Raw genomic sequence first — 22,955 nt, 5'->3', positions numbered from 1 at the left:
AAAATGCATCTCCATGGGAAGAGTGTATGGGAGAGGTTTAACTCCCACACAAAAAGCACTATAGAAAAAAAAAAAGCACTATAGCAAGGGGATGTCTGGGTGGCTCAGCAGCTGAGCGTTTGCCTTTGGCTCAGGGTGGGATCCTGGAGTCTCTGGATCAAATCCCACATGGGGCCCCCTGCATGGAGCCTGCTTCTCCCTCTGCCTGTGTCTTTGCCTCTCTCTCTGTGTCTCTCATGAATAGATAAATAAAATCTTAAAAAAAAAAAAGCACTATAAAAGTTGGCAGAATCAGAAATCACCCTAAGAGACATGCAAACCAAGAGCCCTGTGTGTATATATGTGTGTTGTTGTTGTTTTCACATACTTCATTATTTCAGATTAGTGAGTCTCAACCGAGTGGACAACTGGAAACACCTGGGAATTATTATTGTTTTTTGTTTGATTGTTTGTTTGTTTTACATTTGCAAACCGATGTTTCTTAAGGTTTTGAGCCAGGAGATCTAGGATGGAGCCTAGATGTGAATTTTGAAATGGTTCCCTAGGTTGAGGAATTGATTAAGAGCCACTGGTTCATATCATCAAAAAACAGTTCAGCAGGGGAAAAGTAGATTCCAGCTTGGTTCAGCAGAGTCACACCACATGCTGGATGGCTGCTAAAGACTGGGATTTGGCTTAGGTGATAAACAGCAACTTTGTGTCCACTTGTATTTATTAGAGATTTAACCAGAACATAAGTGAATTCAAAGTAAGGCAATTAGCAATCTAAGCAGCTAGTCTAGTGACAACAGGTATAGACAGATCTCTTATTCTATAGTAAGAATTCCTCTTACCCAAGAAAGAGATAAAACAACATGGGCCCTATGCAAATGCTGTAGAACAGGCAAAGAAAAGGAGAATGATTTATTTTAGAAGCCAAAAAAAAAAAATTAGAAAAAAATAAATGAAATACACAAGCCCCCTGACATTTCAACAAAAGCAGGATAACATGGTTTTTATGAAATATAAGTAAATCACAAGAGGCAAACACATCGAGATGAGTAGTAGGATGGAATAAAAAAGAACAGTGTCATATGGAAAGAAACAGGGGAACTAAATATCCGATAACATTTCAAATATGCTTTGGAAGCACAAAAGATATAATAGATATCGCAAAGGATTAAATTAGTGATATGGAAGGCACAATATAGAAAATCTTTCAGGATACAGAACAAAAGGATCAAGAACTATAATAATGAAAAAGTATGTCAGGGAAGTTATGAGTCTGTTTGTGCTCACACAGTTCCTGTTTCATGCCTATTGTCCTGTGCAATCATTAACTCCTTCCACTTTCAAAAGTGTCCTAGTTAGGACATAATCTATTTGGTCACCTAAATATGGGGGTCGAACCTAACAATTATGGTGTATCTAAGAAAGAAACCGTAACCACAGGACCAGAAGGACTAATCCAAGACATCTCTGAAGAAAAAATTTCTGTTTAAAAAAAACACAAAAACCTCAGTTTGATGGATTTACCTCATTCACGGCATAATCAATAAAGATTTAGTTGTACTTAGACATATCTGGCAAGGTGTTTTAATTTAAAAAAATAGCATTAGGAGGAAAGAAAAGGAAAAAAGTAACCTTCCAAAGGATGATTATAAATATCATGGGTTTCTCATTTCTGCTACATTAAATGCTCAAAGATAAGAAAAAAACAAATTTATTTGAGAATTTTATGCCTGGTTAATCTGTCTTTGATTTGTAAGAAAAATGACAAAGACATGCTGAAATATATAAGGGTGTATAAAATATGCCATTCATATGCCCCAACTAAGTAGTATTTATTTTCCTCTTCCAGGAATCAATGCTAAGGAAATAATCCATAAGGTAGACAAAAGTCTATTAACAAAGATCTTTAGTGTGGAAAATTTTATGGCAAAAATTGCAAAAAACTTAAATGTCAACATTCTAGGCATATCCAAAAACTTAGGATAATATGCAATTAATACAATAATAGTGACAGGGATGCCTGGGTGGCTCAGCAGCTGAGCATCTCCCTTCGGCTCAGGGTGTGACCCCGGAGTCCCAGGATAGAGTCCCACATCAGGCTCCGAGAGGGGTGCCTGCTTCTCCCTCTGCCTATGTCTCTGCCTTATCTCTGTGTCTCTCACAAATAAATAAATAAAGTTTTTTAAAAAATAATAGTGACAACTGGCTTCCCGTGATATGAAATACTAGCAATGCCGCATCAAATGAAAGATTCTGAATAGAAACTGTCCATGTTTACAGAAAAAGTTTTATGTAACAAGCACTAGGAGAAATATCTCAGCAAATTAACAGTGAGTATTTCTGGACAGCAGGATTAAGAGAGTTTTTCTAGGCTTTCATATTTTCCTGATTTTATAATTAGAAGAAAGTCAACAGAACAGAAATATTTGTTTGAAGTTTGTGGAGACATAAGATTCATGACCTAATGGGATTGAGAGCAAAGCGGAATACAAAATTGACTGTGTACTTATCATTTTAGAAGTGCATTCATTCATTCCTTAAGTATCTAAGTGACTACCATGTGCAAAAGACTAACAGGATCTTGGATTGTAATGGCAAGTAAAACAAAACACTGTCCTCAGAGAGATAAAAATGTACATAAGAGGATAGAAATTAGAAGGAAATAGATGTGAAGGTGATGAAACTGTTAGTCTTTTTTTTTTTAAGATTTATTTATTTATTTGAGAGAGAGAGAGAGGGAGAGCAGAGGGGCAGAGGGGGAAGGAGATGCAGACTCCCTGCTGAGCATGCAGCCCGACTCAAGGTTCGATTTCACAACCCTAAGATCATAACCTGAGCCGAAATCAAGAATCAGACACTTAACCAACTGAACCAAACAGGTGCTCCCAAATTATTAGTCTTTAACATTGTAAATACATTTTTAAACATCATCATTACATTGTTTTCATATAAAATTATTTTTTGTTATTTTTTTAAAGCCCCTGAATAACAGAATGCTATAAAGTAAAGGCAACCTTCCTACTCTGACCAGAGTATTATCAGAATTTTTTTTCAGAATAATCCAGAATTCTTCAGACCATTTGTTGAGCAACTTCCCTTGCACAGCATTTAGAATCACTGAACTCATGGTAGAGGAAAGAAACCCAATGATGAGATACAGAGACATTTTTGTATTCTGAAATGACTTTTCCTATGAGGGACTCGAATCACTTTGTCATCACTACCTTGTTAATGATCTCATTATAGAAGTATTATCAGCTTTCTTGAAAACAAAAACAAGACTATCAAGGGAATTTGTCAGCTTTTTGCCATGAGCTTACTTTTCTTCAGTGCCTGTTGAATTTTAATGCGAGGCAAGAGAGCCTTAAAGAAAGGGGAAATAAGAGTGGCAGGATTTTTTTTAAGAACTTGAGTACCTGCTATATGTCCAATGACATTGTTAACCCACTTGATACGGTCTAGTTAATCAATACCTCAAACACCACGAATAGTTATTATTATCTCATTATCCCTATTTTATTGAGTAAGGTTTCTAAGAGTTCATTTATGAGCACACCTGGAATTGATTACATTCATTATCTTCTAATGCCCTTTTCCCCTCTTGTTCTCTTGCTTTCAAATGAGGGTGGCCACCTGTCCTCTACAATATGTACTTATTTTAGTTCTTTCTCCCTGTACCTTAAAGCTACGGTACTTAAGGCCTATGTCACCTCCTATTGCTTAGCTAGTCACTGAGGCATTTCTAGTTAATACTTGTCTATGACAAATGCCTTGACACTTCCCAGCCCAGAAGTGTCACACCGGTGACCCTCCAGCCCTAGTGAACCTGCAGATTGTATTTTAAAACGTGAGTTACTTAATTAATGTGGTGCGAAGAATCCTTTCACAACGTGTGTGTGTGTGTGTGTGTGTGTGTGTATCAAATCATCACGTTGTATGCTTTCATATGCCTCACAATTTCGTCAATTATACCTCAATAAAGCCAAAAAAAAAAAAAAAGGTGAGTTGCAGTGTCAACATTTAAAGAAATGTTTACATTAAAAAAAAAATCCTCACCCTGGCTTCCTTTGAAAATTCAAAGTAACTGGCAACATCTCAATGGGTGAACAGCTGGTTGCAGCTGAGTGGTAGCTGGCTGGCCCTTAGAAAGGTTAGGCACTCTTTAGTTGCCCACGGTTTTTACTACTCCCTACTGTATTATCTGAAACTGTTTTTCACATTTCCATTACCTTCCTGACCCCTATAAGGCATCTGAGCTTGAGACCCTCTGCCCCAGATCATTGATTCTCAAACTGTACTGTGCATATATGAATCACCTGGGGGAGTTTCTTTAAAAAAAAAAAAAAGCATATAGGAGGCCATAGCATATGATTTAGTGGAACTCAGTGAGGTTGAGAGGATCTGCACTTTAAACGTTACCTTAGGCTTTTTTTTTTTTTTTTTTCAGGTAGTACTTAGTCACAGTTTGAAAATCACATCAGGGGAGACTCTTAGGATCATGTGATCCCAAAATATGATACTCCAAATCCCCCATGGACACAATCACCGGTGAGGGTGTTTGTTTTTAGACAGATTTCTGTGCTCCAATCCCAGGAGTTCTGATTTGATAAGCTCGGGAATCCCTATTTTGAAAAGTTATCTGTGTGTTGCTGACACACAGATGGCCACCACTCCAGAGGTCTGAAAGCCTAAGGAATTATACTTAATGAAAGAAAAGGAGCCAGGAATAGAACCGGTTAGTCTTGGCCAGATCTGAATCCTTGTCTGATTTTTTGATCATTTTGTTTAACAAAGGATGACAGGATAAAATACAATTCCAGGCTTCTTCTCTTCTTAACTGGTGATTATTCCAGTAACTTTACTTTTCATCAATTCTGACATTCTTTAATTTTACATGTCGAGAATCTTTGGCTATACGATACAGTGAAATTGGTTGAAGGGGGATTAAAATTCGGGAAAGCAGTGGCTTAAAGATCTGAGAACAATATCACTTTTCTGTCACTTGTGGTCTCCAGGAAATTGAAAAGCGATTTGTGGACAATGAAGGATGCATAAAAAGCTTAATAGGGTAGTAGAAACAGGTTTTCTACTTCTTATGAAATCAATTTCCTCAAGGCCTTACTCTACCAGCTTTTTCTACATAACAGCAAATTCTGGGTGGTCAAGAACTCTCTCCACCACAGTGAATGAGGATCCTTTTTCATAAGGTGATACACTTTCTTAGGTTCACATCATCCCACCTGAACAGTCAGTGGGTTTTCCACAGGCGTTATACTTAGTTCTATTACACTGGAAGGGATGGAAATGGACCACTCATTCAGTTTAAACAATAGTCACTGAGCATTTCTATCATGAGCCATGCACCGTGCCAGAGGCTTAGGGTTTAATTTAGTGGAGGAGCGAGATATGCAGGTAAATAAATAATTACATGTCTATCCAATAGATCTAGTAAAGAAGAATGTGCAAAGTAGAAATGTCACACAGAAGTGGTTAACTGTGGTAGGGAAAGGATGAGCAGTGACCTGTGCACAGGTGATATTTGAGCCAAGATCTGGAGGTCGAATAGGAGTTTCAGGCAGACACAAGGGGGAAAGAGCATTGAGAACAGCATGTGCCCAGGTTTGGAACAGGATTGTGCATTTCAGCATTGCTGAGCAGAGTGCAAGGGCTAAGGGTTAGTATCAAGAAGAAATGAGGAGAGTTAAGCAAGACTCGGATAATGAAAGGTCCAGAATGCCTGCCCTAGGCTGCTTAGAATTCAGCCTATAGGAGCACCTGGGTGGCTCAGTGGTTGAGCATCTGCCTTTCGCTCAGGCCGTGGTCCTGGGGTCCTGGGATCAAGTCCCACATTAGGTTCCCCCCGTGAGAAGCCTGCTTCTCCCTCTGTCTATGTCTCTGCCTCTCTCTTTGGGTCTCTCATGAATAAATAAATAAAATATTAAAAAAAAAGAATTCAACCTATAGGTTAGAGGCTGGCAGAGTGGAGGTGGTTCATGAGAAAATCTTAGGTTGATCAGGGGCTTGACATTAAGTAACACTGACTCACACAGTGAGAAAGTTAATCCCTTTTCAATTAGTATTTAATCCTTCTGCTAAATCCAGGAGAAAGCCTCCATTTGGTGTCAGTGTGCCTTTAACACTTCCCTAACACCTGGAAATGTTCCCATGTAAAGAAGGGCTCAGGCAAGGCTACCTAGCTAGAATGATTTTGTTTTCACGGTGTACTTATCTCGTTGTATACTTTTTTCTATTTGTGGCAAGGGGGACTGGTTCTTCACTGATATCACCATAAAAAGATTTTTAAAAATAAATTTATTGAAGTAAAACAGTAATTTAAAAAATTAGTTGCAGGGGTGCCTGGGTTAAGCGTCTGCCTTGTGGCTCAGGTCATGATCCCAGGGTTCTGGGAATGAGCCCTGCGTCAGGCTCCCTGCTCAGCAAGGAGTCTGCTTCTCCCTCTCCCTCTGCTGCTCCCCCTGCTTGTGTGTGTGTGTGTGTGTGTGTGTGTGTGTGTACCTTCTCTCTTTCTCTGTCAAATAAATAAATAAAATCTTAAAAAAAATAAAATAAAAAATTAGTAGCTATAGGCGATGTCGAAATACAGCATAAGTTATAAAGGCAGTACACATTGTGCCTGAACCAGGCAACAATGATGTTGTGTTTAGGGAGGAGAGGGGGGGTAAGGTGGCCAATGAACCATCTCTCTTTCAGACAGCAGCTTGGAGACTGTCGTGGAAGAGCCAAAATGGAGGCAGAGAAGTCAGCTAGGAGGACAATGAAATACTGGAGGCACGGATGGTGTGGCCGAGGTTGAGCCTGTTGGTTTATTCCTGATCTTTCCCTGCATTACTTTGCACAAAGGGGATCCTAAGGGTTCTCCTGGCCTATGAGGAGCTGAATCCAGAAGTAATTCTGAAACATGGAATTGAAAGATTTTTACACAACTGCTACCCAGCAAATGTTAAAGGCAGACTTGGAATGAAGGTTAGAGTGAGATTTGATTATTTTCCAGGATACCGATGAATCATGAAATATTACTTAGAAACCGATGAAATCTTAAATCTGAACTAATGTGTTTTTTATGAATGTAAGTGGCCAATCTGAGCTTTAATATCAGATTTCCAAAGTGTCTCTCATTCTAACCTGTGTCCTGGCTGTCACTTTGCTACCCTGTCAGCTCCTCAAAGCTCCTTTCTTTCCTCCTTAGGCCTAAGACGAGCACCTGACGCTAGGGACATTCAGAAGAAGCACTTTTCAAGTCTCTGTTTGGAAAGTGTGAAACTGCCCTGCCCTCCTTTCCTCCCCTTCCAGCTGCTGCTGACCGTTGAGGAGTTACAGCATGACCACTCTGGTTCAGTGCAGAAGGACAAGACAAGGCCGGGCTACTCCCAGTGTTACATTAGTACTGGGAAAGATTAGTCCTGGCTTTCCCAAAGTGGAACTAGGAATGTTTACCTGACTAAACAGATGCTTCAATAAGAATGCTTCTCATCTTTTTTTTTTTTTTAAGATTTATTTATTTTAGGGAGAGAAAGAGATGTGAGTGTGCAGTAGGGGGTAGGGATGAAGGGAGGGCACAGGGAGAGGGAGAGAGAGAATCTCAAGCAGACTCCCCAATGAGCAGGGAGACCGATGCAGGGCTCGATCTCTCCACCCTGAGATCATGACCTGAGCGGAAATCAAGAGTCAGATGCTTCATCGACTGAGCCACCCAGGTGCCCCTCATCTGTTTTTTAAGTCTGAATGTAGAAAATGTTTTTATGTATATTAACTTGCTGAAACCCATATCGATTCTTTAAAATAGCACAGTAGGTACACTCCACCAACCCCTGCTTAATGAGCAACTATTTATAATTTGTAATAGAAAAATGGAGACTCCGAGAAGTTTTCCAAAACTGTACAGATTACTCTGGAATTATCATTGAAAGCCAGGGCTTCTGGCTTTCCTCCTCACTCCATACCCGCCCCCGCCCCCCCTCCTCCCCCACTTGGTCTCAAACAGAAAGAGCCTGTAACAGCTAGGGCTTAGTGTCTACAGAACTAATAGAATCCTGTCGTAGTATGGGCCAAAGAGGATTTTGTGGCCTGGCCTGAGGTCTTAACAGCCACAGATAACATTGTTTCAATGGAAAAATCAATTCTAAATAGGAGCTTAATTCATCTGCAAATTGTGACAACTTGAGTGTATATCTGTCTTTCTATATAGATGTATAATAGAGAAATGCTTCTTAATATAATAACTTACATGTATTGATTTTTTAAAAGTCACACACACGTATTTCTATTTCTAGAGATCTTATGCTTTCTGGACATCTGTATCTGTATCTCAGAAGGATGTCATGAATTGGAAAGAGTTATTTGCACATTGTGAAAGGTCTTGAGGACCAGGTTCTATCAATTTGCTAACTATTAACCTATGTCTCCCTAGCTTCAGGGGAGGCATGTCAGGATCTTGAGAGTGGGGGATGGAAGGCTTTTTTGGACTATACTCCCAAAACTTGGAGAGTCTGATACATTCTCTTAAGCATGGTGTACCCTGCTCCAATTCTGGGAATTACTCTTGTAGTGAATCATTGTTATTAAGGTGTGTTTCATCCCTCAGGAGAGTTAGGGCATGGAAGAAGAATGATAACACTGCCACGATAAAATGGCTTTCCAGCAGGGACGTAGTGCATTATACTTGGTAAGTGTTTGTTGAATAAAAAATGAAGAATGAATAAATAGATGAAAGTTGTTTTGCTTTCAAAAGATTTATCTAGCAGTAGTGTGCAGAATGGTTTGGAGGAAAGAAAGTAGAGTTAGAGAGACTATTCAAGAGTGTTGGCAGAAGGAGCTAATGTCTTGTGAAAAGAAGGAAAGATGAAGATATGGGAAATATACTAAGGAAGGCAACAGAGCCTGATGAGAAGAAAAGAGAGAGGTCCAAGGTGAGATTTCCTGTTATAGGTGAGAGGGAATGCCACCTTTGGGTATCTCTAAATATTTTGAGTTTAAGGTGACAATGCGAGATATTACTGGAAATCCCAGTTAGAAATTCCTGGTATTGCCATATGCAAGAAGACAAATTCAGTAATCTAAACCTTAGGAGATTTACCTTCTTTGAAAATGTCCTACTGACAAATGTTATAATGGCTGGTACCTTAGGATAGTCCATTTATTCATTTATTCAACAAATTTTTATTGCTATGCTCATTCCTACCTCAGAGGTTTGTACTTTTGTTCTCTCTGCTTGTAATGCCCTTCCCTTAGAAATTTGCATGATCGGGGTCGCCTGGTGGCTCAGTGGTTGAGCTTCTGCCTTCAGCTTAGAACATGATCTCAGGGTCCCAGGATTGAGTCCCACATCGGGCTCCCTGCATGGAGCCTGCTTCTCCCTCTGCCTTTCTCTGTGTGTCTCTCATGAATAAATAAATAAAATATTAAAAAAAAAAGAAATTTGCATGATCCACTTCTTCATTCTCTGGTCAGGTGTCATCTCTTCAGACAGGACTTAATGACTAACCAGTTATTTTTTTAAATCTTTTTTAAATATTTTATTTATTTATTAGAGAGAGAGAGAGAGAGAGAGAGAGAGAGAGAGAGGCAGAGATGCAGGCAGAGGGAGAAGCAGGCTCCACGCAGGGAGCCCGACGTGGGACTCGATTCCGGGTCTCCAGGATCACACCCTGGGCTGAAGGCGGAGCTAAACCACTGAGCCACCCGGTTGGCCCAACTAAGCAGTTATTCTCTCATCCTTTACCCTGCTTCATTTTTTCTCCATTGCACTTGCCTCTGCTTAAAAATATTATATTTAGGGACTCCTGGGTGGCTCAGCGGTTGAACATCTGCCTTTGGTTGAGGGCGTGATCCCAGTTCTGGGATAGAGTCCCACATCAGGCTCCCTGCATGGAGCCTACTTCTCCCTCTGCCTGGGTCTCTACCTCTCTCTGTGTGTCTCTCATGAATAAATAAATAAAATCTTTTAAAAATATTATATTTATGTTGGTATATCTTATTGTCTGTCTCCCCTGCTGGAATGTAGATTCTTTGAGAACAGGAGTTTTGCTGTTTTATTTACTGCTGTATTCTAAGGCTTATACTGAACACTTAACTCAGAAGTCTGGCCATTGCTACTGGATTAAGGAAAGGTGTATAACTTGAGATGGAGGGGGAAGCAATGATTTGTTTTGGCTCATTGAATATCTGCAGAATGTGAACTAAGAGATACAAAACACATAGATGATTAAAGTTGAAAGTCCTACCAAGTTCAGGCTACATCCTGTCATGGTAAATTGAAACCACATCCATGCAGAAGTTATGGCAGGGCAGAGGAAGAAGCTGGTATCTGGAGAGAAGGATGGAGCAGATGTGAAGTGAGAAGCCAAGAGAGGATCTTTGGACCCCAGGGGATGGAAGGGAAGGTAGTAGCTGCCCCAGCACTTTCCAGGAGTGCAGGCTAGCTGGACCTCCTGCAATTCAGTTCCTGATCATGTTTTGTAGTTTCCAGCACAAACCCCTCACTTTTGAGCTCCTTAGAGTGAGTTTCTGTTTCTTACAACTACGTACCCTGACAGCAATGGAGATATCCAACAGAACTTTCAATGAAGATAGAAGATGTTGTCTATCTGTGCTGTCAAATTCAGTAGCCACTACCTACATGTGCCACTGAGCCCTTAGAGCACCTGAGAAACTGACTTTCAAATTTTACATCATTTTAATTAAAACTTCAGTATCCATACAGGGCCAGCAGCTATCTTAGCTGCTTAGAGCTGGACAGCACAGTTCTAGGATTATTACCACAAGGGCTCAAAGACAAAAAGCACAAAAGATAATGAAAGGGCCGAAACCCCCCGCCCCCAGAAACAACCTTGATGATGTCCCAGAACTCAAGCAGAGTGTTCCACAGGACCAAAAACTAAAGAATGTTAAAGAGAACAAGTCTGGTAAAGACCCATTAGTTATTGATTTTTTTTTTTGTGGGAAATAACTTGGATTCAAACAAAGGGCTAAACAAATGAAATGTAATGGGTAATTTGCCTTTGGATAAGCAAATAATTAAATTATTGCCAATAAAATAATGAGAAATTATTAATGACATGGGAAGATGCTTATAATATGCAAGTTAAAAATCATAAAATAGCACGATTCCCAATTTTATAATATATACATATGTCTAGATCCTTGGATTGTGGGTTTGTGTGTGATTTTTATTTTACTCTTTGGCATTTTTTTTTATTATTGTGATTATCCACAAAGAACACACCTTTTTAATAATTAGAAAGAAGGAGCAAAGGATATGCCTAACACAATAAAATGCCCACATCTTTTCAAGTTGCATTATAAACCAAAGTGATAGTAAATATACCTACTACAATAATTAACCACTCCGCCTTGCTAAAGTTAGTAAAAGTCATTCAGGTTTGCCTCTCCACACCTTGAGACATATACTTGCAGATATCTTTAAGGTTTCTAATTGCAATTATAGATATGGTGGCCAAACAGCAGAAATTGTTGGATCTTCTTAGAAGGCAGAAAGAAGGTCTTTTCTGTGATGGATTAACCTAGATTTCCCACAGTCAAAAGAATAGGACATAGATGAAAAGCTGTTTGGAATCCTTCTCTTGCCTTGTCAGGCTGGATTTCTAGGATGCTTTAACTTAAAGCCAAAGCTGTATTTTAGGGGCCACTAGATGGCTCTCTGTGCCTGCGACCAAGTGAAGGCACACTGGATTAACTCAGACATGGATTTATTATTCATTTTCAGGTATACATTGAAGCATTTTTTTAAAGTGTCTAACACTGTGTGAGGTGACTCAAATTAATTTCTTGTATAGCATCAAAACAATGACAGCTCTCCATCTGAACCTATTGAATTCACAATAGACAGAAGCAAATTCTTTGTTTAATGGAATCCCCACTTAAGTACTTCTGGTTGGGACTGAACAAATAGAATTCCGCAATAGCCAGATTGTGATTCTGTTAGATAAAGACATGCTGAGCATCTCAGTTTGCTTTATGGAAATAAATTTTTAACATTTTTAATCTGGAGAGTATTAACCCAATTGTTGCTTGGCTTTGAGTTGAAGCTTTCCATACAAAAAACACCAATAAATTGTATGCAGCTTTTGCAACTATCAAAGTGCTTGACACTGAAAGTTCTGCTAATGACCACCCCTAGCTGAGAAGAGATAGTGGCAACCCATTTCCAAGCCATTCTTAGGAATGGTACTGAAAGATCCAGACTGAGCCATTGTTCGGAACGGTACAGACTCAGTCACTTGCAAAATGTTGAAAATATAAAGCTAGATTGCAAATACAAAGGAAACTATCACCTTTTAATATAGAATACCATCAACTCAGAGCGCCCAAGATTCAAAAAGTCCTGTCAACTCTGAGTTTTTAGAAAATTAAAAAAAAAAAAAAGGATTTTCCTTTCTCTTATCCTTTGACAGCAATGCCTAGTTGGACCGACAAGAGGGCTTTCTTTAATTGTACCCAATGGTTTCTGAAAATTTTAAACAAAGAGCCTCAAGAGAATAAAATACATCAATATGTTACTCAAGGTCATCTGTGGACACCCATGGTGAGTAGTGCATATATATGCATTACTTTTATAATCAGAACAGCAATATGCATGTAAAAGGCCCCTTAAAGTTGTATGCATCAAACAGTTTTGATACAGTCAGTATTCAATAAAATACAGTTTGCCTCATGGGTATCCTTTTTCTGTAAATCTTAGTGTATAATAGTGTTATTGTCACTAAACTTTTGAGCTAATATATGCCACAAGTCAGTTACATTAATGTATATATATAAAGCTTATATGGAACAGGGGAAACTTGTAAACCTTGAATCCATGCCAAATTAAGACTCTACTCTAAACAACCTTATTTCCCCCAAGGAGTCTAAAATATCAACTGGCTCATGGCTCTACTGTTCCTTAAGTATAATTTCTGGGAGGTTCCTAGGGGAAATTAGAGTAGTAGATAAGGCAAGAATTATGAGTTCCTCACACCAATGAATAGAAATGAACATTATTTTTTACCTCTAATGTAACTGATCCAAAGATCCTATCATTCAGAACCAGTAGAAAGATGCAAGTAGTTGAAACCGGACCTCAAAGTTCACTTTCTTGCTAACCAACTTTATATACACCTAAACTTCAGTGAATGGAACTGTTAAGTGAGGTTTTCAAACAGCAGATTTCTTTGTTTATCTTAGGGTTGGCCTACTGGAGCTGGATCTCCTAAGCTTGAATGTCCTATGCATATAGAGGGGCATTGGGTTGGCTCAGTCACATGAGCATCAAACTCTTGGTTTTGACTCAGATCATGATCTCTGGGTTGTGAGATTGAGCTCCAGGGTCAGCTCCATGCTCAGCAGGAGTCTGCTTGAGATTCAGTCCCTCTCCCTCTGACTCTCTCCCCTCTACTCATTCTCTCTCTCTCTTTCTCTCCCTGGAATAAATAAATCTTAAAGAAAAAAAAAAAAAGAAAGAAAATGGATATAGAAATACTCCTGAGAGCAACCCAGAATATTTGAGTTCTTATCCAGATAATTTTAGTTTTGTCACATCAACAATTTATATTAAAAGCATGACCATTATCATAATAAGAACACATAGTGTTTTAAGGTACTATACTTAGAACTTTGCATACATGGTGTCATCCTCACCACAACTTTAGGAGATCGTCATATTTTATGGATCAAGAAATTGAGATATATTTTCCCAGGTAAGATGTCTAGAAAGCTGTAAACCTAAGGTTCAAATATAGGTCTGTATTTTAAAAAATCTCCTAACTCCTACTTTGTATTTCTTTCCTTTATATTACTATTGTTTCATTTGCAAAATAAAGGTAATACATACTATTTGTCTTGCTCACCTCACAAAGTTAACTATGAGGATAAAATGGAAAAAAATAGATGTGAAAGGACTTTGTTAAATCTAACCTACTCTACAATTTATTTTCCTATAATCTATACTTTCATATTGAAGTATCATAGCATTGGTGAAGAAATGTGAAGCTAACTCATCATTTTTCTCTTAACATTTTTATTCATATAGGTAATACATACTTTTTTTGTTTTTTAAAGAAGCACATTGGGATGCCTGGGTGGCTCAGTAGTTGAACATCTGCCTTTGGCTCAGGGCATGATCCTGGAGTCCCGGGATTGAGTCCCACATTGGGCTCCCTGCATGGAGCCTGCTTCTCCCTCTGCCTGTGTCTCTGCCTCTCTCTCTCTCTCTCTCTCTGTGTCTCTCATGAATAGATAAACAAACAAACAAACAAACAAACAAATAAATAAAGTCCTAAAATATAAAATAAATTTTAAAAAATCTTAAAAATTAAATAATGCACAGATAGGAAAAAAATGGGCTCTATTACCATTTTTATAAATAAAATCCAAGACTTCGTATTTTCCAGGATCAAGGTCATACTTTATATATGTTATATAAAATTTTTCTCTATCTCTGTGTCAATATATTTTCATTTGAATGGCTATTAGAACTCCATTGTAAAGATCTACCATGATTCATTTAAGTCAATTCCTATTATTGGTTATTTAGTATGAAATATGCATTTAACAATCAAACTTGTAGATATCTCTCTTATTTATCTTCCTTTCTTACTTAATTCAAAAGCAGTGATGGATCCAGTCTGTTCTTGGATTGTAGGCTAACAAATACACTGAATTTAGAAGGAGCTAATAGTCTGTTTTTCTTCTTGATGACTTCTCACTTCTTAGAATGCATAGGGCTCTCTAGTACTCTGTATGTTGTATGTATTGTTTTTTACCTCATAGGACTGTTTGAAGGATTCTGTGAACACATTTGTGAAGAAGGCCTGAAAAGCACAAATGCTATAAAAACATATATGATGGAGTATTTTCCTAAATCTATGACTCAAATGAAAAACAATGGTGCATAATTCAACCTGACTGAAAAAGAGGGCATTCTGTTTAATTCTTCACCACTTGAATCTTTGAAGGCTCATCTCTACCAGTAGACTGTCCCTGGCCAACCAGATACTAGCTTTTCAGCATCAGTATTTAGTCTAGTTGACACAATACCAGAGTAGGTCTGTATAATCAATCTTCTCCCTCAATGCAGGAGATCACGGTGTCCGCTTGTAAGTGACTGAATCTTACACTTTCAGAAGGAAACCTGAAAATGTGGCTGAAGTTTTACATTGGGTCAAGGGGAGGGATGTGGCAAGAGAGGTAAGTTACTCCTTGTTTATCTTTTCCCCATCGTTTTTTTCTCCCACGATCCCATAAAGAAAAGATCTGAGAAAGACAAACAAGTGGCTTAAAGATTTCCATTAGTTTGTTATTTGTGCATTCACTCAAAAAACAATGTGGCAGATGCTGAGATGTTCTTTCTTCTTTCTTGCTTAGTTTTATAGATTCAGCATCACATTTCTGGTGTTGTACACTTCCTCTACTTTTCTGTGTATGTGAGTGGCAGTAGCTAGAGTAGTCAAGACAAAAGACAATGAGATTCTCATCTCTACATTTAGTGATGTCATCAAAATGCACAATACCTTGCTATGAGAGCCCCGGCAAAATTATCTACAGCAATGGTACCCAAAGTAACTGGTGTGCAACTCTTTGTTATCTGTCCATGAGATAAGGAGCTTGTGCCAGTATGAACCAACACATTGCTTTTTTTCTTCAAGAAAACTTGCTGTGAAAATAATATCAGATGAGCCAATGTACTTAGTGATATAATAGGTGAAGAGTCCATACTTTTATGAATAGTCTATTATTGTTAAGTTTGCTTATAGGAAAAACTTATAACCAATGTGTGAGAGAGAGATCTACATTTCTGAAAAGCCTTGGGCATCTTATTGAGGCTTCTATGGCAATACCCAAGGCTCTAGATACTGTGTTAGATGTGTAATAGGTAAAAATTTTCCATCGGTATAGAAATAGTACCTATGGCACATATCCCAGTTTGGGGCAAGTGCACAATGTACTTAGAAGCCTAGTTCTTTTTGTTTTTTGTTTTTTCCTTTTTGTGGGAGGGCTAAACCTACTTACTTTTTTTTTTTTTCTAAAGAGAAAGAAAATAAAGGAGTAGAGAATAAGGTGGATGATGAAGACATGTTACACCATGAATCACATTCCAATTTGATTGGTAACTATTAATAAGAATTAGTGAAGAATTAAGACTTGGATGATTCTTATCAGACCAACACTTCTCTACCAGTTGTTTGGCTAACACTATAAATTTTCCCAAAGTACTTCAATCTCTTATTTGATGTAAAAAACAACTCTGTCAGAAGGGTAATTACCTTCTTTTGAATTATAAGCATAGATGTTCAGAGACAGAAGCACTTGACAAGATTACATGGCCAGTAAGAGGCAGAGGAAACCTGAGAACGTTTTGATTGTTGTTTAATATACCTTCCATTATATTGTGCCCTTTTAACCAACATTATTGGAATTTGACTGGAAGTTTTCTTGAAATAAAATCTAATGACACAAAAATCCATTGTGAATTCTACACCACCAAAAGATAAAACATTAAGGAATTAGACAATGAAACTGGCCTTCAGAGGACTCAGATACTTAGTTCAGTTGATTCAATCATAAGTTAATTCCAAGATGGAATAGTCAAAGAAGGTCAAGACCAAATATTCTCTGTGACTATACTGTGGCAGGCACAAAGAAAGTGAGTGAGACGGATTAATTGCCAGTGAATGTATATGCTAATCTTTTCTGATCTATTTATCTGGAAAAAATTTTTTTAAGTATTGTAAAGGAAAAAAAAAATCCCCAAATTGAAAATAAAAACTTCCAAATTAATCCCAAGTCTCCGTTCCTCAAGAGGAATCTGTAAAAGATCACTTCCAAGAAAAGTTTTGTATCACTTGACATTTAATTTGAAATCATTTATCTTCAAGTCAGCAACAATTAGGTGCTACTACCAGCCATTCATCATGAAGTGCAGAAGAAATATATTTCCCCCAGAGGACAGAAAACAGTGCTTTGCATGAAGCAAGTCAAGGAAAACCAATACAGTTGAGAGCAGATACTTTAAAAATAAACGTCCTTTACTTGTCCCCTAACGACTCACCTAAGTCATATATAGTAGTCCCTCCTTATCCATGGGGGCTACGTTCCAAGACCCGTAGTGAATGCCTGAAACCATGGATAGAACCTATACTATAAATACTGTGGGGTTTTTTTCTACACATACATACCTATGATAAAGTTTAATTTATAAATTAGGCACAGTAAGAGATTAACAACAATTATAACAATATGCTATAATAAAAATTATGTGAATGTGGCCTCTTTCAAGCTATCTTATTCTTTTGCACTCACCTTCTTCTTGTGATGATGTGAGATAATAAAACACGTATGTGATAAGATGAAGTGAGGAGAAAGAAGTAGGCATTATGATTCAGCAGGAAGCTACTATTGACCTTTTGATACTATGTCGGCAAAGGAGAAATCATCTGCTTCTGGACCATGATTGATAGCAGAAAGCAAAACCTTGGCTAAAGGAGCACTACTGGTATCCCCAACTTTCTGAAACTCCTCATTATGCCACTTTGCTTTCATAAAAATGAAAATCCCCTTCTGAATTTTTTCCATTAGGGAAAACAGGTACTAATGTAGGTCTTTCCTCAAACTGAAGTGGCATTACACTAACTTCTGGAAAGAGAGGGGGATACTCTTCACTTTATGCCAGTTTGGCTTACAAAAGGTTTCATAGGGATGCTTTACTTTCAGATAGTGGGGGAAGCCTGTACCTTAGTGGTATTACTGTTCTGGTCCCTCTATCATACAGAAGTGGTGCTGTGTTAGCCAAACTAATAAATAGACTTCAGTGCTTATCCTTGTGCTGTTAGAGAAAAGGGACCATCTAAAACACTTAGATATCCATGGGAATAAACATATTAATTAGCATACAATGGTTAATGAGACAGGCAAACTATGTTTGGTATGTTCAACTGGAGTTGAAAATAGTAATACAGTCACTTTTTGTTTTTTACTTATTTTTAAAAATATTTATGTATTTACGAGAGAGAGAGAGAGAGAGAGAGAGAGAGAGCAGCCCAGGTGGCTCAGCGGTTTAGCACTGCCTTCAGCCCAGGGCATGATCCTGGAGACCCAGGATCAAGTTCAACATCGGGCCCCCTGCATGGAGCCTGCCTCTCCCTCTGCCTGTGTCTCTGCCTCTCTCTCTCTCTGTGTGTGTCTCTCATGAATAAATAAATAAAGTCTTTCAAAAGAGAGAGAGAGAGAAAGAGAGCACGCACATGACCTGGAGGAGGGGCAGAGGGGGAGGGAGAAGGAGAGAAGATTCCTCACTGAGCAGGGAGCCTATGTGGACCCTAAGATCATGACCTGAGGTGAAATCAAGAGTCCACCGCTCAACTGACTGAGCCACCCTGGAGCCCTGAGTCAGTTTTTGATTGTATGGGTTTGGACCTAAGCCAATTATATTACTCCATTAACTCTGCCTAATGGACCAATATGGAATTAACATGAGATATTCATTTTAGAAATAAACCTGTATCTGTCACTAACTCAATGGGCAAATTTTGAGGAGTCAACTTTGGAGAAACAATATAAGAACCCTAGAAGATAGGATAGTATGGGGATGGAAGAGAAAGAAAGAACAATTATGGGAACTTCATATAACTTAAATGTAACTGGGGATCCCTGGGTGGCTCAGTGGTTTGGCACCTGCCTTTGGCCCAGGCTGTGACCCTGGAGTCCGGGGATCAAGTCCCATGTCAGGCTCCCTACGTGGAGCCTGCTTCTCCCTCTGCCTATGTTCTCTGCCTCTCTCTCTGTGTGTGTCTCTGGTGAATAAATAAATAAAACCTTTAAAAAAAACCTTAAATGTAACTGGATCCATATGCAGCATCATTATTTGAAGGTCACAGGAATAGAATTTAGAACTAAGAAATTATCATTTTAATAAATGAGTGAGCCTCAAGTGGAGGTTTGAGTGTGTAGTAAAATCAGAATTTTTAGATGGGAACAGGCTTTGATCCTATCCTTGTATGAAGCTTTTATTATGTAATAATAATACATATCACTAAACTACCACTAGTAGTAAGAAAATAAACTACCACTAAAAGTGCGTAGCTTATTATCTTACTTAAAATGGATTTCCCTGCTTGAAGAAAGTTGGTTCCTCACAAGGTGATGACCTTATGTGTTTATTTAGTGAAAGAAACTATTTCAGTGGTATCACTTTCCATTCATGAACTGTGACAGGATGTTATCAAAACCACTATTTTTTTTTTTTTTAAAACCACTATTTATTAATTAAATGTTTCATATCAAGGAAATCATCAACCCAAAAGAAAGTGAGAAAACTGTTGCCACTAATGCTCCAAGCAACTTTGATTTGTCTGAATAAGACACAATTTTATTTTACTTGGTTGTGTAGACAAGTCCACTTCCTTCTGGAATTCTCTATTCAGGCACTGGCCCAATCTATTAGGTCATTGGGCAGTAGAATCCAATGAGAACAGTGGCTAAATTAAGTCAATTTTATTTATTTATTTATTTATTTATTTATTTATTTATTTATCTTAAAATACAAAATGACACTTACATTCTTTGATATTTTGAAAGTTGTTCCTTTTTTTTCAGTCACAACAGTGTTGGGAGAAAGGTCTACTCTTTAGTAGAAGCAAGGGAAAGATCAGTTATTATTTTTGCTGAAAGAGGATTATGGTCATATCCTAAAATTATACGTTATAGTGACTTGGCATTAAGTTGGACATTCTTAATATAGAACATTATAGAATGACATTTAAATGATATACTAAAAGTGAGACAAGTTAGATATGTTTGAATTTAAAATACAAAGATAAATGAAAGAACATGTCAGTTGGGCAAACGAGATCTGAATTAATATAATCATCTCTCTGTGTGCCATGAAAATAACAGTGACAACAGTGATTTAAAATACATTTCTGAATTGAAGTACAGAAGTAAATGTGCTTGGCGGAGTGTTCATTTTATTGTCAGCTTGTAAGGGTTGTCCCTGGAAGACTGTTCCCACAGTAGTCCTAAAGCTGTGAAGCTGTCTGATTCTAGATGCTGCTTCATCGTTTCTCTGGTCCCCTTGTTGTAATGTGCTGTATACTGCACAAATCCATCATGGAACATGATTTCCTTTCTAACTAAGGAACACTAATTTGGGGAAAATTCTTGCTATTTAAGATCTGCCAAGCAATCTACAAATGGAAAGGAGTCTAGAGACCGTGAACACTATTGGCAACTTATGAAGTATTAGGTAATAAAGAAGCAATGATGAGAAGCACGTGATGCTGACTCTTGCATTTCGTTCAATCTGATTCTGCATATATATTAATAATGATGCACCCTATGGATGCAATTTCATGTTTATAACACTTTGGCCATTGGCAGCATTGTGCACCTGTGTTTTCCCTGCCTTCCCATCTGCTGCCTACAGTCATTCAGATTCAGGTGACGGAAATGTTTTAGATAAAAGTTAATTAGCCTGCACTCTGCAGATCAAATCTCTATAGTTCAGCATTAAATAGCAATCTTCAGGGTAACTGCTGAAAGTAGCGAGTGCCCAGCCCACCTAAGATTAAAAATGTAAGATTCATTTTTCTAGAAAAAGAGATCTTTAGTACTCTCTTGATATTTTATGCATAGATTCTATCAAACTTTTCACTTGTATTTGGCCTTACTCATTTTCGCTTTTATCTCTGTATATATATCAAAAGTGGAAGATATTAGAAATATTTTTTTTCCAGCTAAAGGGATAGCGAGAAGGATATGTAGAGTTAGAAATTCCCCAGTGTCCAGACTCTTTTATTAGTACACTGATCAAAACTTTCCTTAGTCCCTCAATCCTTATCATGGGGCCAACACCATTTGCCTAGTTGTTTCATAAATACTGGCAGGTCTTAATGAAGCTTGATATTTTGATAAAAATAATGCACAAAATGCAGCAAAAACCTATTCCTGAAAGGACCCCACCCTCTCTAAATATCTATATCATTATTGTCAACAGTAAGTTCACAAATAGCTTTTTTTATTGAAAATATATTCAACTTTTTAACCCATAAGAAACAAAATCATTAGATTCTTCTTCCTTTATTCCCAGATAATTGAGCAGAAATGGGCTGAACACAGCAACTGCATACAGCCAGTCTAGTCTTTGAGCCCACATCACACAGAAGATAGGGACTAAATAAATAAATAAATAAATAAATAAATAAATAAAAATGAAAAATCCCAAGTGAGTCCTCCCATCCATTTTTACGCCATCAGATAATAATTCTAATACATTCCAATGCCCAAGCGTAACTGACCGCCCTTCTTTACCTATTGCTTCTGTACTAGTGCAGATTTCCTATTTACTCATAGAAATTCAGAGAGATGTTTTCTTCCTTACACCACCGCCCAAGCCTCAGGCACACCTTGTAAAGAAGTCAGAGCTGATGCAGCTCTTCCCGCCACATGCTCAGTTCCTGTGGGGAGTCAGACTCCAGCCCCGTCAGGGATCTTCCATCCCCATCCCCCGCGCCGGCCTTCAGAACCTCGATTGCTCTCCAGGGTCCTGAACTTTGACTCCCCCCTTCCCTCCGGCATCCGCTGGGTTTTCTCAGCTAGTCCAAACAGGAGTATTTTTTCGCTTATTTCCCCCACTCCCTTCCTACCATCTGCTACCCCCACCTCCTATTTTATTTCCATCCGCACTTAAACTGTCTTATTTTACTTTTACTGAGGTCCTTCAGCCAACCACTTCTGAATACGGTCCGATCTTTCAACAATGCCAAAGTTGTAAAGCCCCACGTCCCTCCGGACTTCGCCCTTCTCCTTTCTCCTCTCCTGCCCTCCAGAAGATCCCGGCCCCCAAAGCGCTCCCCACTCCTCTCACCTGACTCTCCCGCGGAAACTCGCGGCGCACGATGCTGATCACCGGAATGTGCAGGACGGAGCTGACCAAGTCGAGCTCCATCATCTCGCCCTGGCTCTGGGGGAAGGCGAGCAGCGCCGACACCCCTTGCACCACCACGGTGTGGCACACGCTCTGCAGGAAGGAGAAAGGGTCACTGCTCCACGGCGAGCTGGGGGAGGAGAAGGGCAAGAGCGGCAGATCGCCCAGGCCCGCCTCGATGGCCATCACCACTTCCAGGGACAGGTTGTAGGGCAGCAGACCTTCCACGCGGTTCAGGTTGTCCACGGCGAAGAGGAGGGCGTCCCGAGGCCACAGGGTCTCGGCCCCCGCGCCCTCCCCGGGCTTGCGGGCGCGCGGCGGGCCCCGGCCATGCAGGGCGCTCCCCAACCAGCGTGCGCCCGGCGAGGGCGCCGGGGGTCGCCAAGTCCCTGGCTCGGGTTCATCGCGCTGGGCGCCTGCCCGGCTGCCGTCTGGAGCGCGGCTGGCGGCGCGGGGGGCCGTGGTCCAGGGCTGCAAGTGCACCGCGCCCACCCTCACCGCGTGCCCGATGCGCTTGAGGATCTGGCAGGGCTGCGGGTGCGAGGAGGAGCCGGGCACCCCGGCCAGCACCAGAGCGCAGGGCGGCGGCAGCAGCAGACAGACCCTGCTCAGCAGCCACCACAAACTCAGTCTCCTCATTACTGAGACCCGCAGGGAGAAAGCGCGCCCCCTCGTGCGCCCGGCTCGCCCCCTGCAGCCGCTCTAAGGTCTCCGCCCCCAGGTCCCGCGGGCCGCTCACTCGCCGCGACCCCGCGCCCCCAGGAGCCGACGCGGTCTCGGGGCCATGCAAGTCGGAGCCTAGCGCGCGCGGGTCCCTCCGCCTCGCATCCTCTGGCCGCCCGGTCCCCGCAGGAGCCGGGCAGGCGGGCGCCGCTCAGCCGCGGCTTGGGCGCGCGCTCCCTGCCCGCCCCATCTGCAGGGCGGCCCCGCGGGGAGGCTGGGCGAGTCCCGAGGGGGCACCGCGACCCGGGGGGCTCGGCGCTCCCTTGGATTCTTCGCTTTTCCCTTTCCGCCCGGGCGAGACCCACTT

The 22,955-nt window shown here is 40.0% G+C and overlaps 1 protein-coding gene across 2 annotated transcripts in view; it reads right to left on the bottom strand.

Annotated features, from left to right (window-relative positions):
* Positions 1–22,564, bottom strand: part of GRIN3A (glutamate ionotropic receptor NMDA type subunit 3A) — a 151,781-nt gene extending 129,217 nt beyond the window's left edge. For both annotated transcript variants that reach the window (XM_041762920.1, XM_041762921.1), the window contains exon 1: positions 21,866–22,564. In XM_041762920.1, the coding sequence (XP_041618854.1) occupies positions 21,866–22,564 (699 nt within the window). The remainder of the gene's footprint in view (positions 1–21,865) is intronic.
* Between the last annotated feature and the right edge of the window lie 391 nt (positions 22,565–22,955).

The sequence above is a fragment of the Vulpes lagopus genome, chromosome 7 (assembly GCF_018345385.1).
Source record: "Vulpes lagopus strain Blue_001 chromosome 7, ASM1834538v1, whole genome shotgun sequence".
Taxonomy (NCBI): domain Eukaryota; kingdom Metazoa; phylum Chordata; class Mammalia; order Carnivora; family Canidae; genus Vulpes; species Vulpes lagopus.
This window is presented reverse-complemented; position numbering and strand designations above follow the sequence as displayed.